The sequence below is a fragment of the Henckelia pumila genome, chromosome 2, assembly GCF_033568475.1.
Source record: "Henckelia pumila isolate YLH828 chromosome 2, ASM3356847v2, whole genome shotgun sequence".
NCBI classification, from domain to species: Eukaryota; Viridiplantae; Streptophyta; class Magnoliopsida; order Lamiales; family Gesneriaceae; genus Henckelia; species Henckelia pumila.
Genome location: NC_133121.1, coordinates 15,272,910 through 15,290,833, shown reverse-complemented (window position 1 = coordinate 15,290,833; position 17,924 = coordinate 15,272,910). Strand labels below are relative to the sequence as shown.

The 17,924-nt window shown below is 35.1% G+C and overlaps 4 protein-coding genes across 5 annotated transcripts; 1 reads left to right on the top strand and 3 right to left on the bottom strand.

Annotated features, from left to right (window-relative positions):
• Positions 1-1,748: 1,748 nt before the first annotated feature.
• On the top strand, positions 1,749-3,513 carry LOC140884168 (probable aspartic proteinase GIP1). Its single transcript, XM_073290837.1, has one exon. The coding sequence runs from the start codon at positions 2,038-2,040 to the stop codon at positions 3,304-3,306; it is 1,269 nt and encodes a 422-aa protein (XP_073146938.1). The 5' UTR covers positions 1,749-2,037; the 3' UTR covers positions 3,307-3,513.
• A 222-nt stretch (positions 3,514-3,735) lies between these two features.
• On the bottom strand, positions 3,736-4,417 carry LOC140885183 (small polypeptide DEVIL 14-like). The gene has a single exon (XM_073292132.1). It carries the CDS (start codon positions 4,158-4,160, stop codon positions 4,017-4,019), a length of 144 nt encoding a protein of 47 aa, XP_073148233.1. The 5' UTR covers positions 4,161-4,417; the 3' UTR covers positions 3,736-4,016.
• Positions 4,418-7,488: 3,071 nt separating this feature from the next.
• Positions 7,489-11,303, bottom strand: LOC140879881 (probable glutathione peroxidase 4). Its single transcript, XM_073283834.1, has 6 exons — positions 10,968-11,303; positions 10,754-10,830; positions 10,564-10,625; positions 8,362-8,480; positions 7,847-8,014; positions 7,489-7,723 (listed from the first exon to the last, which is right to left on the bottom strand). Exons 1-6 carry the CDS (start codon positions 11,019-11,021, stop codon positions 7,691-7,693), a joined length of 513 nt encoding a protein of 170 aa, XP_073139935.1. The 5' UTR covers positions 11,022-11,303; the 3' UTR covers positions 7,489-7,690.
• A 3,054-nt stretch (positions 11,304-14,357) lies between these two features.
• Positions 14,358-15,822, bottom strand: LOC140884391 (sm-like protein LSM2). Of its 2 annotated transcripts, none has more exons than XM_073291129.1 (4): positions 15,652-15,822; positions 15,401-15,559; positions 14,720-14,862; positions 14,358-14,617 (listed from the first exon to the last, which is right to left on the bottom strand). In XM_073291129.1, exons 1-3 carry the CDS (start codon positions 15,652-15,654, stop codon positions 14,743-14,745), a joined length of 282 nt encoding a protein of 93 aa, XP_073147230.1. In that variant the 5' UTR covers positions 15,655-15,822; the 3' UTR covers positions 14,358-14,617; positions 14,720-14,742. The 2 variants fall into 2 exon arrangements, with proteins under 2 accessions (XP_073147230.1, XP_073147229.1); XM_073291128.1 differs by having other exon boundaries at positions 14,743-14,862; positions 15,652-15,806.
• Between the last annotated feature and the right edge of the window lie 2,102 nt (positions 15,823-17,924).

Below are 17,924 nucleotides of genomic sequence, written 5' to 3'. Positions count from 1 at the left end.
TCTGACAATCTTCTATTTATATGTCTTTGAAAGCCCAAGAAATAAAGCTCGGAAAGTTGAAAGTTTTAATTCCCGAAATTCTATTTTTTCTGATTCTGCGACATGCACGGTCCCTGGATAAGGGTCCGTGTCTAGGTCCGTGCATTAAACTGGAAACGCCGATTTTTTTACGAAGTTGCACGGACCCTTATCCGGACCAAGGCACGGGGTCCGTGCATACATCCTTGCCTGCGCGCAGTTTTCTTGAAAAATTCATATCTTCAGTTCTAGCCGTCGGATCGAGCTAAAATTTGTCCAGCAGCTTCAAATTATCTTGAAATTCATTTTGAACGGTGGAGATCGGATTTCAATCTCTCCAAAATTAAATTTGATTTTTTGAACAAAGCTGCTCCGTAATTCACTCTTTAACAATTCATTTTCCTACAAAATTAACCCGATGAGTGAAATACACAAGCATGCACTAAAACACATAAAATTACATAAAAATAATATGAATGCACACAAAATAGATATAAAAATATCACAAACTAATGCATACAAAATGCACTTATCAATAAACTCGTTAATTCAGCTCTTAGATGAAAAAATACTAGTTTTGATATTTGATTTATATGTTTTCACTATTACTTATGAGTTATGACAAATATATAAAAATCTATCATTATAATAAAAGTACAAATTTTAATAAAAATATTATATTTTTATCTTAATATCAAATGTAGTTTTTTTAAATAAATTTAATGATGTCTAAATTTATAATTTACACTAGTCGTGGCACACGTGTTGTGTGTGTAAAACACAAGATAAAAATTACAAATTTAGAAATATCTAATACATTATAATTTCTAATACATAAATATCAAATACATATACCACGGGATGAAAATTAGTAAAAATTACATATTGAGATTTTGAAACGAATGAGTTTCTTCTAGAATGTGGGTGGTGAGGAGAGAAGGGGTGAAGAGTTTGAAATTGAAGCCATTCTTTTGAGACGTGGAGTGAGAAAGTGAAGAACATTAGTATTGGAATAATATTACCAATAGAACCACAAAAATAATTCTACAATGAACATAATATATGGGGCAAAAATGGATAAACATAATCTGGTGTCATTGTCATACCAAGACAGTTTCTATCATATGCTCGACTATTATAACTAGTACTCGTGTGCACGCGTTGCGTGCTTATGCCGTCCGTTTTTTGCAAAAAATAAAAAATAAAAGTAGAAAATAATTTTTAAAATGTTTTATTGTATATGAATAAATTAATTTTATAGAAGTTGTATTTTCTTAAATTAGTAGTTATATATCATTGGACAAAAATAAAATGACATTTTAGTAATTAAATAAAAATAGAGGGGTTAGTCATACCAACATACCAACCCCTCAACTTTAATAAAATAAAAAAAATATAATAAAGATTTATTAAGTTTGTTTGAACTCGATAAAAGCTCGTGAGCCACGAATATATACGTTAAATAAAGCTCGAGTTCGACTGGATTATAAACGAATCACACCCAAACTTTCGAAAGTTCGACTCGGCTCGATTACATGAGAGAATAACTTCAATGAACTTTCATTGTATTATGGAAAATGATGGTGTATATACACGGTTAGCGATTGATTTCGAAATTATAAAATTATTTTAACGAAGAGTATTTTTTTATTAATGTATTCGGATAGAGGCAATATATATATAACATAATCCTATTAATTCATATTTATCTAAAACTTATAATGGCACAAGGAATCGAAAATATGTGATGAAAATCAAACATGATGATATCAAGTATTTGGACGAAATGAAGATGAACATCAAAACTCATGCATTAATTTGTCCTCTTAACAATCTTCTTTCTGATGTCACTTTGCGATAAACCAGACACCCAATTCTCCAGCATTTCAAATTCATGTGACGATTGCTGATTTACGTGTCAACAAATTGCAATCTTCATTGTTTTTATGCATCCTCACCTTCTTGTTTACATGCTGCAATATTTGCACACGGACTTGTTCAGATTATAAAAAAAAAAATATGTCTCTCAAAATTGCTTCTTTTTTCTTCATCCTCGTAATCTCCTCTCTTTTCCGAGCCTCGTTTCAAGCTTTCTTGGTACCCATTACAAAAGACTCTGCCACGCAGAAGTATACGCTGCCGGTTTACTTAAGAACCCCTCCTAGACCGGTGAATTTGCTTCTGGACCTCGGTGCCACCTTCACTCTCATCGACTGTTCAAGAAACTACGCCTCCTCCACTTACCACTCCATCCCCTGCGGTTCCTCTCTCTGCAGTTCGCTGGGTCCACACTCGTGCTCCGTTTGCTCCGGGTTGGCGGGTCCGGGTTGTTCCAACAACTCGTGTGCCCTCCGTTTCACAAATTCAGGCGCCCGGAAATCGACCGTGATGGGTGAAGCTTTGATGGATTCGATGTCTTTGCCCGTCACAAACGGGCGTAACCCGGGCCCGTTGGGTACGATCCACGATTTCATCTTCTCGTGCACGAAAGGGCCTTTTCGCAGAGCCCATGTCAAAGGTGCGTCCGGTTCGGCCGGGTTCGGCCGGTCTAAGCTGTCGGTTCCGGCGCAGGTGAGCAAATCTTTCCACGAGAAGTTGCTGTTCGCGCTCTGTTTGTCCGGTTCGCCGGCGGCTCCGGGCGTGGGTTTCTTCGGTTCGCCCGGGCCGTACTACTTTTACCCGGAAATCGACCTTTCGAACCGCCTCACCTACACGCCACTCTTGTCTCCACAGCTCTCCGACGAGTATTTCGTAGGTTTGACTTCGATAAAAGTCAACGGAAAAGTCGTACGGTTGACTCAGCACAAGGGTGTCCTTCCGGCCAAGATCAGCACAATGACTCCGTACACCACTTTACGGTCAGAGATATTCAAAGCTTTGGCAGAGGCTTTTGTGAAAGAATCTGCTGCGGCCAACCTCAAATCAATTGAACCCGTGAAACCGTTTGGCGTCTGCTACGATGCTGACGATGTTGCGGATACGCCGGCGGGGCCGGCGGTTCCCACCGTCGATCTTGTGATGCAGAATGAGGGTGCGGCGTGGAGGATTTTCGGGTCGAATTCGATGGTCAGGATCTTTAAGGGCGGAGTCGACGCGTGGTGCTTGGGGTTCTTGGACGGCGGGAACCACCCGAAGTCGCCGCCGGTCGTGATCGGTGGGCATCAAATGGAGGACAACTTGTTGCTATTTGATGTTGGATCTAAAAGGGTGGGATTTAGTGGTTCTGTTTTGGTGCATGGTACCATGTGTGCTAATTTTAACTTTACAAAGGAGGAGACTTTGTTGTAAGTTGTAAGATTACTTGAAAGATTGTGATTTGAGAAGTTGGGGGATTCTATGCATTTTGTATACATGTTTTTTCATGTATGTAACTTTTAGTGTTTGATGATTTGTGGGTGTAATTTATATACTTTTTCTATAAGATTTTCAATTTTAAATTAACTAGCCATTTGCTAGCTCCATGTCTTCCCCCCATACATCGACCATTAAGTCGATTTGTACTTGTAAAGAATGCCACAACCGGAACAAGATCAATATATTGATTCAAAGATGGAAATTTTTTCTACAAGTTTGTGTTTGAATATCCAATCTTTATCCATATATTTTTATTCCTCAATTCACTTTAACTATGAAATTAAGAACCCGCTTCAAATTTTGTTTCAACAGCAGTCTTTAATTGCTAACTTTCGAAAATATCTGAATCCTTCACGAAGAAACTATTCAAAATTTCACTGCAAAGACCATATACACATACACGCATATATCATCACAAAACCATGGCATATAAGTGCATGTCAATCTGCAAAAGTGCAGAAAGCATACATTTCTATATCACATAACATGTATCATCCAAAAATTTCACCCGGGATTCAAGCAGTCAAGCTATATATTTACAGATTGAAACCACACCCCTCTAAATTAATCTACGAGAAATCGGAAAAAAAACGAAGACTAAGTGATATCCTAGTACACATTTTATCTCCCAAGGATCTTGATTTTCAATCATGCCAACACATAAGCAACACAGTACATCTCCATATAATGTAGAGCCTCGCCCTTTGCTCTCTGATTTGCTTCGAACAACGTCGAATCAACCGAACTTTCGAACTTCTAACCGGAAAGACGGAACCAATTGTTGCCATTTCTATATATGTTGCAAGAACTTGTTTGTTTTCCTGGTGCAGGAAAAGGCCTGGAATGAGTATATATGATACTTGTTTAATTTGTGAAGTGGAAATTTGTGTGGGGATGAAGAGTACATGTTCCCTTTATATAGTATGAGGGAAGAGAGGGGGGAGGGGATATGTGGATGTGAATTAATAAATCAGTGGTGAAAGCAAAAAATCATGGCCCTTAAAATTTAAAAATGGAAGGGCCAAGATTCAAGAATTAGGGTTCATTCATTGCACTTGAAAAACATGAAGATGACAAACAAAAACTTGTAAGCTTTGTCTCCTTGCCTGCCCTACTTTAAAGAAATGACTTGCTATCAACTTGGGCATGTAGAGGGCCATAACTGTTCCCCCCTTACATGATCAAGGATAAGGTATTCTGTCTGAAATAATTGTTGGCTTTTTTGAAAAAAAATAATTATTGTATTTGGTGAAACTATTTATGTAGAATTATTGACAGTACTTTATATAATTTGGTTGCACTTAATCAAGTATAGGATTTGAAAAGAAAGGAAACTATATGTGGTTTGAAATTCATGGAACATTCAAGAAAATGAACTTTGTTGCTTTCTATATGGACAAATCAATAAATTTACAGCAAGAAGCTTTATATGTGAATGCCTGAGAATAAGCAAGAAATAAACAAACATCTGCCCATGTTGTTCAATCACATAAATGAGTTGAATGTGAGTGAACTTTATATATCTTCAATATTTTAATATCTTACAGTATATATATTTGGATTTGGCAAAGATATGGATATGGAACAAGTGGAGGCTAAAGGACAACTGTTGATGGTGGATTTTGGGACAAGAAATAAAATTGATTGCCTTGACAGCATACGACACCTTAATTTCCATGGAGACACAAATAAATATATAATAAGCATGCAAAAGATTGAAATGGATTTCATGTAGTTTCACAAGGAGTAATGATATTTTATTAATTGACATATTTTCTTGTCAGAAAGCTAGGCATGCAAAAAAGGGACGACTGATGAAAGATTAATAGAGAAGCCTTTTCATTAAAAGTGTAAAATGTGCTCAATTTTTTTGCAAATTTCAGAGGAAATAATGTTCTCTATTACCATCTTTTACTGCCTAGCTTGGACCTTGAAAGTTTCGAAACTAACCTAGAAGTAATATTTTACCTTTATTAATTAATCTAGGTAAAGTACGTTGTGGAGACAAATTAAATAGCGGCGGTAACAATTTGTAAAGAAAAACCACACAATTTTCATACGATTTCTATTTAGTATTTTACGACATTCGTACGAATATATGTTGGTCGTGCAAATTGGACATCTTACCTATCAAGATTTCATGATTACCTAACTGACTGCATGCCAAGCCTTGATAACGAAATATCAACATGCATTCCACACCAAGTCACGTGCATCAAATTTAATTCAACCAAACTAAGACCTTTGACATGTCGGCCACCATATTTTGCTGGCGGCGACGTCTATCTATCCGGAGCTCGCCGTAACCCACCAAAATGACGAGCCGACCATGAAGCAAATAGAATGAAATTATTATTACTGTATATGAACTACCTACAACTTTTGCATGCATTCAACCATATATAGAAGACAAATTAATGTGATCACATGTTCAATAGTCATACATCAAATTCTTAAACTGCTATACGATTTAAAATAAAAAAAATCCAAGTTCCACAAATATCGTCATTTGTTTTTCTGTGATTTTGATATTTTCTGATCAAATTTGTGAGTCTTAAAATCATCCATCTTCCGATTTTTTTTTTTTCTTATTCTAATTTTTTTATTAAAAAAATTACGAGAGTGTTGATGTCTCGAATAATGAATTTCCACCTCAGCCAACTTCTGTAGCTAAGTTAGGACATGATTCGCCAATTTTACAACAATGTGACAGGGCCCATGGTGGCCCATTTATCGGACAGACGCCTTGACTGGCGGCTGTCTGACTTGGACGGATGATTGGGCCGTGGCCCATATCATGTAAACTCGATTAGCAGTGGGCCCATTCACAAATACATGCATATCTCCTCATGTTCCACTAAAGCGAAGCACACGAAGGGGTCCTACCTTATCTTCCTATCTTGGGGTCAATTCTTGAGTTTAGATGATAAATTATATTTTATGTTTGAATAGAGACTCCATAAATTTCTCTGTCTACCAAATGTTTCAAATTTGACTTTCTCTGCTCCAAATTTTATTTTAAATTGTTTTGAGGGACCTCTAATATTATATTTAGAAATGTTTTAGGGGGCAATCTGAAAAAATAATTGTTCCGAATGGAGCTTCAGAAGTGTTTAAATCCGTTTTATTGTTTGGATGGATTTCTATTGTTGTGTATTTTAGTTAATGTTTGGTAGAACTTTTTGGAATCACTTCTCAACATTTTTTTTAACAAAATTTCGCAAAAATTTCAAAGTTTTGTTAAGAAAAAATTAAGAAATATTTCTTAGAAGCTCTCCCAAACACTACCTTAGTAGTTTAGTTAAATGTAATGGAAAGAGAGAATTGAGATAGGCGTGAGAGACAAATAATATTGTCATTTGAAGTTCATTATTCAAATTATTAGTATCTTGGATACAAATACAATCTAAGCTATTTTCATTCAAGGTTGATTTGGATATACATCAATGTAACATTGTATTAGTAAGTGGATCTGCTTTATTGTGTTCTCTTTTTCAAAAGTAGAAGTCATTTCGTGTTTTTACTTTTTTTTTTTTTGCAAAACGACTTAAAGCTAAAGATTTGAAGTTGCTTTTTCGACTCGTGAATTTTTGCTAAATGAAGCTTTCCCCACCCCCCCGAAACAATTTCTCAATTCAAAAACAACATTTTCTCGAGAAAAAACTTCGGGAAAATACAGATATTTTTGGTCATAACTTCTCTATCTAACTCATTTTCCCTATGCATGTGGGAAGAAATATCTATCAAGAGTTGAACGTACGGGTCTCATTCATACTTTAGCTTGATTGACAGTGAGGTTCCTATTAAATTTTGCCATTTGAAATTGTTTGAACTCGAACTCGAACTCGAAAATTATACTAATTAAACAACAGAAAGTAACATGTAAAACTGTCAATCAAATGGTTCGTAGTAGGGACTTCCATTATCTCTGGACATTAGCCAAAAAAATCTTACTTGACCCACGAAAACTGTAGCTAAGATCTCGAAACATAGAAAACAAAAATGCATGGTTGATACGAGAAAGATGCAATGATATGTAACACGTGCATATAGGCTCAAAATAGGTTTTGCAACAGCTAAATGAAAGAAAGAATAACACAAGGAATCCGAGGAAGCAACAGATGAGCAAATATTGCCTATTAGACTAATAAACTCGCAGAAACAAGCCTTACAATACATAGCCCAAGATTTGAATTTTGATCGTTTATACAAAACAGGAAAAAGAAAATCTACAACCTCGATTCCCTATCAAATAATGAACAAGGCGGAATCATTATACGTACTGATTCTGTTCATTCTTCTACCGAATGTCATTGCTTTAAAGTTCTCCCAGTGCTTTCTTTATATCTTCCTGCAAGAAAGTATGGAAACTTAATTGTCAAAGAACGCCAACACCACGCAACATGCACGACACATTAATCTTTGCCGAGACAATTTATTCAGGTGCATATGGAGAGGGAAAGGGAGATGATACCTCAATCGCCAATGGAGTGGTAGCGGTTCCATAACGTTTGATCACGCAGCCATCTTTGTCGACTAGAAACTTGGTGAAATTCCATTTTATGCCAGACCCAAATAAAGTGCTTTTACTTGCTTTCAGGAACCTATAGACTGGCGCTGTGTCCGAACCATTCACTTTTACCTTTTTGTAGAAATTTATTGCAATGTTATCAACAAGCATCAAAGTTTCAAAGAGAAATCAAAGTTATATTATGACACAAAAGGACAATAATTTTACATAGTATTAGATGTTTCCATGTCATACAGGAGCAGACCCTGAATATGTGTTCTATATAAATCTGCTCTGAAATTAAAATTTTAAATTTAGTTAGTTATTTATTAGAACTGTAAATTTGCCTGTCCCTATGCCTCGGAACTCCCTGGCCGCTATTTTGTTTTCACTATTTAAACAAGGGATGCAATTATATAAGCATGTAAAACTTCCAACACTCTTTTTAAAAAAAAAACTTCCAACACAGAATTACTTACCTTCTGAAAGATAGGGTATTCGGCCTTGAATCTGGTGCAAGCAAATTGTTCTGCTTCTTGGCTTGTTCCCGGTTCTTGACGCAAGAATTGATTACAAGGGAAAGCCAATATCTCAAAACCTGTGACAATATCATAATATGAATGATAGGTATATTTCAAATCTTCTCATACACTTGTTATTATATCATGTACTCTACCTAGGTGGTGGTAAAGGCGGGAATTCAGATTGAGAGCAATGAAACTAAAAACCATACAAAAAGATTCAAATGTAAGACAGGTAAAATTACATTTTACACAAGAAAAATATTTGGTAATAGGTTTTAAACATAAGGGGCACCCGCCCCTGCTAGACACTGATGGAAAGAAGGCCACAAAAGTAAAGAAAAGCAAAAGAGCTTGGAATCATTCTGAAGAAACTAACAGATTAGCCAGCTAACTTCAATTGCAGTTGGAAAGAGGGGGATCGACGGTCAGAAAGGGATGCGAGAATTGGTTACTACTGCAATATATAAAGAATAAAGGAGAATAGTGATGTATTTCATTCTGGGACATTAATGCAAATCAAAATTTTCTTCTCTGCAACTCTGTTTCTATTCTCTTCTTTTTACTTAATTTCTTGGAGATTGGCTATCTCGAACTAGCCATCATATCATCTGGTCCTCTCATGGAGCTTCAGTTTATGGCGGCAGCTACCAGACAAGATCGATTAGAAAAACTTCTTTCCAAAGTTACAGCCCTACAAGAACATCGTGTGGTGTTGATCGAGAAACAGAATGCAAATATGACTTGCTCACAAGGTCGATGCATGAATATACAATCGGATAGCAGCAGATTGATGCAAAAGTAGGACAAATTGATCGCAGAACACAAGCCCCTTCAGATATTCAACTGCCATCAACACTTGATCACAATGCTCAAACATGGAATTGCACCAGATCAATTCAGTCGATGTAAATCAATGCATCTTGATTTGCCATGTTTCTCAGGGGAGATTGAGAAGGCAGAAGGAATTCAAAGGGCGGCCTTTCTCCTTTATTACCAACATCTCAGGTTGACAAGTTTCCAAAGCAACTCAAGAATCAACCATCCATCTCCGTTCAGAAACTTTTTTCAGCGGAAATGGCATCTAAAAGAGAAAGATCTATGCTATAATTCTGATGCCAGATACTTCCTTGGGCATAATTATAAGAGCAAATTATCTTTTTTCTTGGTTGAGAATGAAGATATCAGAAATTAGAGCAGAATTCCAGTAAAATAGACCAAGAACATCAAGATTCTACTCTAGCAATGAATTTTCAACTGATGGCTGCTCACACATGGACCTTTAAGAACCAATTCTCAGAGAGATCAGATCACCCATATTATGGTGTAATTGCCTTTCTTGTTTCAAGTGCTGTTGTTTAGCTTAAAGGGCCATAGCATGTACCAGTATTTTCATTGTCAGTGGCTTCAATAGCAAATCAACCAATAATCACTCTTCTAGCTATTCTTAACTGCCGGAAAGGGGACAAATGTGGATCTCTCGAATATTGGTTCAGATGGATGAGTTGCCGTTGGAGACAACAAACTTCATGGTCCATGGAAGGCTCTTGCTGACTTTTGGCGCACATTTTGAGGAAGAAGTGCTTTTTGACGAAATGGGTAATAATACTAAGAAGGCAAGGCCACGAAAGTGAAGAGAAGCAAAAGAGAGAGAATCATTCCTAGGAAACTAGCAGATTAGGTAACCAACTTTGCTTGAGGGTTAGAAAGAGAGGTGAGAATTAATTACTACTGCAATATATAAAGAATAAAGGAGAATAGTGATGTAATTCATTCTGGAACATTTATGCAAATCAAGTTTCTTCTCTGCAACTTCTTGTTTCTCTTCTCTTCTTCTTGCTTAATTTCTTGAAGATCGGCTATCTCATACTGGTCATCGTATCAGACACAGTTCAGCTCTTCCACTGCAATCGGGGTACTGACTGGATATTTGTCATATGACTACTAACAGGACACATAGTAAATATAGATTCGATGTAGCAGAGGTTGTAATACTGAATTACCGCTTACAAGTTTCATTCTTAAGCTCCAATCACAAAAATGTAATGAAAGAAAATAACCAAATACAAAATGTGATCATATTAATCTAATCCTAAACCTTGGAAATAATGTAGACCACCACAAAAACAATAACAGCTGAAATAAGTAAAGAAAACTGACCCTTGTTGTTGTAACGGGAGTGAAGGTCAGACAATTGGGTGTAGTTTGAATTCGTGAAGCCGCTGTTTTTGCAGCAAAGATAATCAAATGCCCAAAAATAAAGATCATTCCACCAAAACAATCAAAATCTAAATAAAAAGAAGAGCTGGAAAAAAAATAAATTTTAGAGCAAGAAAGGAAATAAACGAACCATTTGGAAGCAACATTAACAACAAGCAAAACCTTCCCTTTGTAATTGCCAAGGTTTATATCCTTACCTTTGCTATCCTGTTCAGAATGAAAATTTTATAAAGCATAGACCCACGAACGAGAAATATGTTAAACCTTTTGTGAGTTTTCGGCCACCAAATTCCGGGCCGCACGAACACACAAGAAGGATCGATGAAGGGACAGATAAAAGATACCTTGACAGTGAAATCATGGATGGATTTTTCTGGGACAGATGGAGAAGCACCCATTTCTTGTCTCTTTCTTTCTAATGCTGAAGATTAATTTATGTATATTTGCGCAAAAAACTATGAATAATCTGGGTTTTATTGTGAAAGCAAAGGTACCCAAAATTAGGATTGTGAAGAGGGAATCACGTAAAATCACAGATCACAGCTGGGATTTGAAATCCAATTGGAAAGATGGGATTTTGTTACCCTCTTTTTTGGGTTTTTGACAGAGGGCGCCAGATCAAAAACAGTTGTTATTGTACAAAGAAGTTGCCTAATCCGACGCTAAATCAGCAATTGAACTTTCTTCCTCGCTTTTGATTTGTTTATTTATTATCATTTTTCAACTACCAACCACCACCTTTGAATTGAATTAATTAAATAAATAAGAGGATCGTATTTGTAACACAGGATAATTTTATTCATATTTATAATAAAAAAATTATTTTTTTACATAAATTAAATATTTACACCTTCCTATTAATAAATAAACATACATAAATATGATCAGTTCATGCTGGATAATCTAACATTACTTGCACATCAATTGATTTGATTTGTCATCATTGATATTGGCAGGTTACTTTCATTTATCATATGGGATAAAACTCATAGGGTAGGATGAAATTTTCCGTGTATATCTGGATGTGTTGATGTTGTTTGGCGGGTATTGTTCGTCTGCCAATATGGAAAATTTCATCTTATCCTATGGGTTTTATCCCATGGAAGCACATGATTGATCAAATTATGTGGGATTCACGTGATTGATATGTGACCCCCATGATTTGAACCAATGAAAGAGCTTTACCCATGGGATAGGATCGAAGTAACCAGATATACACCGTATTCTGAGCTTCATTAACCAATGACAATTAATTTAAGATTGATTTTCCATAAGAACAGATCTGTTCATACAGGAGTCAAATATTTCAGGAGAGAACATCTTGACTACACAATTCTATACTTTTATGTATAACAAAATTGCGTGTAAAATCAACTCACTTGATTCCAAAAAAATTCTCATCGTATGATTCCATTTCATCGGCATGCATATTTGAAATACGTAAATATACCAAACATATTTTTGTAGTTTGTTTTTTTAATAATATATGTGTATAATACCGGATGTTGAAATGTAAATAAATCAGTACATTAATTTTTTATAATTATGCATGTCACGAGGATAAAAATGCAGGACTGAAAATTGATATTCTGTCTAAATTTATAATCACGTAATTATCAAAATTAACAATAATATAATCATTTAATTACATAATTTAAAAGAGAAATCGCCGAAACATAATTGCATTACTATAATTGATCAATAGAATATACAAGGTTAAAATAATATTTTACATAAATTATATTACAAGATCTAGTAATTTTTTCCCCAGTCACTATATTTCCCATCTCGATTTAAAATGCACTTGGATCATGGAAGATTTTATTCATTTTAACTTCAACCTTCTTAACATAAACAATATGTTTTATGTGAAATGATCTCACTAATTTTTATCTGTGATTCGAGTACATCATACTCATCTTTATAAGAAAAAATACTATTTTTTTACATTAAAAAATAATTTATTTTCATAAATAACCCAAATAAGATATACATCTTATAAAATTAACCGTCTGTTTTTGTGTAATCCAAATTCACTCTAGCTATTTGCTAGATCCTATATTTTTTATTTTCGCCTTAAGCTTTGTTTCCATTAAAACAAGATGTTTCAAGTATTCAATTATAAACATCGTTTAAAATCAACAATTTCACATTCATTCCTAAGCAATTTGATTGATTATTAATGTATGATCACAAGATATTATTTTTATTATATTCTATCTTCTATTGATAAAAATTTTGTCCTTAAAAAAAAATAAACAAGTTGCTTAGATTTAATAGAGTAGCCACTCCAACATTTGCTCCCAATATATTGCGAATTTCTATTCTATACATATATATATATACATAGACATATATATATATATATCATATCATATTTAATGTGTAATTTAAATAGTCATGTTACTATATCTTGAGTTTTTAACTACATGCTATATAATAAATTTTGAATACTTTGCTCGATAAATTCTTTTCCAATGTATTAAATAAGTCACGAAATTTTAAATTTGGATCGGCTATTGTAATAAAAGTTATTTTGGTCACGTCACAAAAAGAACATCACATGTAATTAAATTCCGCTCAACGCCTTAAACCTTCCACACAGTCATAATATTCTATTACTACTATACTATTTTGATACACGCCGACAAATGACAAGTGTATACGTACAAAGTCGCTTATCTAAAAAAATAAAAATTAAATGTTGGAGCTTCCAAAAAAAAAGGGGGTGTTGGTTTTTGAAAAATTGTAAATGTAAAAGTTTGCAAAAAGAAATAATAATAATAATAATAAATGTAAAACATCGGGAAAAAAGTTTTAAAAAGAACATCTATATCAATTATTTCAGCAGCCGCACCCATAAACACGAATCTCATCTGTTCCAAGAAGAGTATGGCTCAAACACAAACCCAATCATGAAGAAAATTTTAAGGCTCATATTAGATACATTCGAGTTGAGTTAGAGTTTGATTCGAAACTCAAAAATTTTATCTATATATGTAAAACTAAGGTCATGTTTGGAATTGCTTCTAGAAAGAGTTTTTTAGCTTTTCCTTCGATTGAGTTTTTTAGCTTTTCCTTCGCAATCGAACTTCCTAGAAACAATCTCAAACAATACCTAAACCAACAAACTGAACCCAGCAAAAGTTTTACCACTTGATTAATATAGTTGGATAATCAAGCTCTAACAACCAAAAGAATCGAGCTTGAATTCCAGTTTTAGTCAAAGACAATTCTTTCCAATCGAACTTCCTAGAAACAATCTCAAACAATACCTAAACCAACAAACTGGACCCAGCAAAAGTTTTACCACTTGATTAATATAGTTGGATAATCAAGCTCTAACAACCAAAAGAATCGAGCTTGAATTCCAGTTTTAGTCAAAGACAATTCTTTCCATTGTTTCAAATTTCAATATCCCTTGAAGCCATCATCCAACATGAACTCTTCATAAAATTAATTTCAATGATCAAGAAAATAAACACCTATACAAATTAGAAAGTGATTGAACAATACATCATTCCTTTACACGCACAGAATAGCATTAAAATGGTAGTCCATTACTTTTGTGACGATGGGTGCACATAAGAAGTGAATAGCATTAAAATGGTAGTCCACTACTTTTGTGACCATGGGTGCGCATAAGAAGTGCGAGTTTTCTACATTACTTAGTACCATATCACCTGTTGAATTGATCTACATTTTGCCATGCTTTCCAGACTATGAGACCCGTGTGAACAATAAGCCCGTAATTTTAACAGAGGTGGGTGCAAAGCAGAATAGTCACGAGTAAAACGAGGCCAAAAAAGGCTGCAATTGAAGAACTAAGCCCTTTTCCCAAATTACAACACCATGTTTCTATCTTACATGAATTTGCAGATGAGTCTGATAACTACTACAAAACAGTCATGCTATATTGTGAACCTGGCACACCCATCAAATGATGTCTCCTTCCCTTGGAATATCCTATATTAAGAGTGTTCATTGAATGCAACTGCATTTACACGAGGAGATATTTCTTAGTGACACAGAATGGGATGTATTAAAGTTTGCAAGAAAGAAAAAAATGCAAGATCTTGGGATGAGAAACAGAAACATGCAGCAGTGAGTAGAGAGAACCTAGCTGCCTCGAGCTTCTCTTCTTGTGGCATCATGTAACAATTCAACATCAACTCCATCAGGGGGCAATTGCACGTACCTAACCACCGACCCTCTGATGAAGCAATTACGTACAGAGAGCTGCCCCAAACAGAAAAATAAGACAATAAGTCATTCAAGAACAGGAAAAAGTGCATCCAGTTAGACAAGAAACAGCCGACCTTAGCAAGTGCACAAAAAAGATGTGAGCCTAAAGGAGTGACAGTTTTGCTTCAGTAATAAGAATTTCATCTTAAGCTGTCGAATTGGATTAATAACAAACTTAAAACAATAGGAATCCACAAAAGGGTACTTTATTCGATCAAAATTCTAGTGAAACCCGGCGACACTTTCGAATAATCTGTTATAAGAAATGAAATCATTTACAAAAATGAATTTTATTCGTAATCAGTAGCAAGAATATAACTTGAGTGATGGCTAGCGTCCACACAAGCTGAGTGAAATAATCTATGCTAAAATCTATACATGATAAGGTAGCCTGGAAACGAAAATAAGAAATACATGTACATATATCTAACCACAAATGACAAAGAACAAGAAAAAAACATGAAAAAATTAAGTAAATACAAAATGAACCATGAACCCTAGATCAACGAATTAGGGCAAACAGAAAAAATACCATATGTGGGTACTTGTCTTGATCAACAACCCTGCTGTTTTCCAGCTTAATATTCAAATACTGATCCACCGAATGGAGGGTTCCTCTGATTGCTAAGTCGTTCTTGAGTTCCACCGTCACTTCTCTCCCAACCAGATCCTTGAAGTAGGAGAAGAACAACTGCAGATTCAATAACAAAACAGCACGAGAACGATGCAATTAATCAGAATAGGAATTCGCAAACACAACAAAGAAGATAAAATATGCCTCACCATTTTTCTTCGAGATGGAAAATCGGGCGTGGCGACTGGCGAGGCTAGTGAAGCTGTGGTCTGCTCAAAAACCAAAAGCTTGAGGCCGCCAAAAACCTCGAAATTGCACACATTACAAAAGCACCCTCAAGTAGACTGGGCCACGGCCCACGGGCCGGGTCCAGTCCGAGTCCAAAACTGATCCGGTTGGTCCGAACAAAATACCAATCTTTAACCGGTCAGTCCGGGTCCGATTGACCGTCGGTTCTGGACCGCTTAATGACCAGTCCGATCACGATTTCGGATCAAACCCACTGACCTGATTAATTAACTCGTTCACCACGGGTCGATTCCGAGTTAAACCGGGCCCCATAAGGCCCAAAGGGTCCCTTTTTTAATAATAAAACAAAAATTTCTCGAAAGTTCAAAAACTAAAACTCTTATGCAAATAATATTATTTTTTATATAAAAAATATTATATTTTATTCTATATATAAATCGAATCGACCCGATTGATATATAAATTCAGGGATAAGAGATCTACCAAAAAATTAACGCCCTTCAATTTAATTTTTTTTTTGCTTGTTTATTTTTTAAAAAATTTCGTAAATTTCAAATATTTTAATAAATTAACATCATTATAAATTTTTTTATTATTGTTAACAAAATATGAAACTTAAATTTTTTTTAAAGAATATAGTTTGTTCACATAGAAAACAGATCAATTATATTGTGTTTGTGGTTATGAATAAGGAATGAACAAAGAATATTAATATTAATAACACGAATCCGGATCATGTGCATTGTTGTGGGGACCTCGGGTTGCTAATCTCATCTTAAGGCAAATAATAATTAATAACACAATTAATCAAGTATTAAAATAAATACTCAAACCAAATTAAAAAAAAAAATTAAAAAACCTACACCTCGCTCGATCGGTTAAATCCTACCGATCGAGCGAGAAGAAAATTTCTCTTCTCGGGTTTGAGCATACTTTGGTCTCGCTCGATCGGTCAAATCCTACCGATCGAGCGAGCTCAAAAACTACAATTCTCTATTTTGCATTTTAAGGCCTCGCTCGATCGGTCAAATCTTGCCGATCGAGCGGCCTCTCTGCCCAGAAAATCTGCATAATTGTTTTGCTGCCAAAGCTGAATTCCCATCCCATAATTCATGCAAGATCAACTCGAAACATGATTTATTAGTTCCAAATCAAGCACATAAACATAAACAACCTCTCAAGCATCTATACATGCATTTGTTACATCAAACAAATCACTAAATAACGATAGACGACATAAACTAACTCAAGTTTCATACATGCATTCCAAAACCAACAAGTTCTAAGGTTTGATGCTTCTAGATCTCAAGACTTCATCTACAACCCGAGTCCTCACTTGCTAGACTCTCTCTCCCAGCTGTCAATGACGTCGATGACCAGCTTCTGCCCCATCTGTTGTCATGCACACATACAAAACAAGACAACAGCTGGATAAACTCCGGTGAGAAATCATTATCAGTATAATTGACATATATATAAAGCGTTAACGAAATCATATCAACTCTATTCATACTCGACTCAACAATAGAGTAAATAACGTATATATCGATTAAGAATTAATTCATAAAACGTCATTGCCATCGAGATTCGTAACCGATCTTGACATGGATATCCATCTATCGTAGCCATCCCGGCTAGAAAATAAGGTTAACCGCAACCTTAGCATAGAATCAATTCAATATACTATCATATCGACTCAAACTCAAAGATCCACTACCTGAGATGGATCGACAACATCAAACATAAATCAAAACATAACAAGTATGTGGTTTTTGCGGGCCAACTCAAGAATAGTCGTTCTTGAGTTTCAAAGTCCTTAACTCGCGATGTCGTCATTATACCTTCGTATATCTCGGTTCTGAATTCTTCAATCTGAAATATAACAATCAAAATACTCATATTAAACTTCATTCAAGCTTATTATATCAGAAACGAATCAAAACTATCAATAGATCGTCAATCAATCTCATTTCAAACCTCAACTTCTTCTTATTCGATTCAACTCGGCGTCTTGTATTGTTAGCCTTCAACTCAACTGAAACGGAAGAATAAAAATGCTATAACATTCATAACATCTAGATAAAGACTTCAGCTCAGGTAGAGGCTATCAAAACAGTCTAAAAACTCGCTTCAACGGCGTAGCGATTGAAAATCGATAACCGACGAAATATCAAAATCATTTCTAATCATTCAAATCATTCGGTCATTGTACATCAGCTGAATTCATCACCCC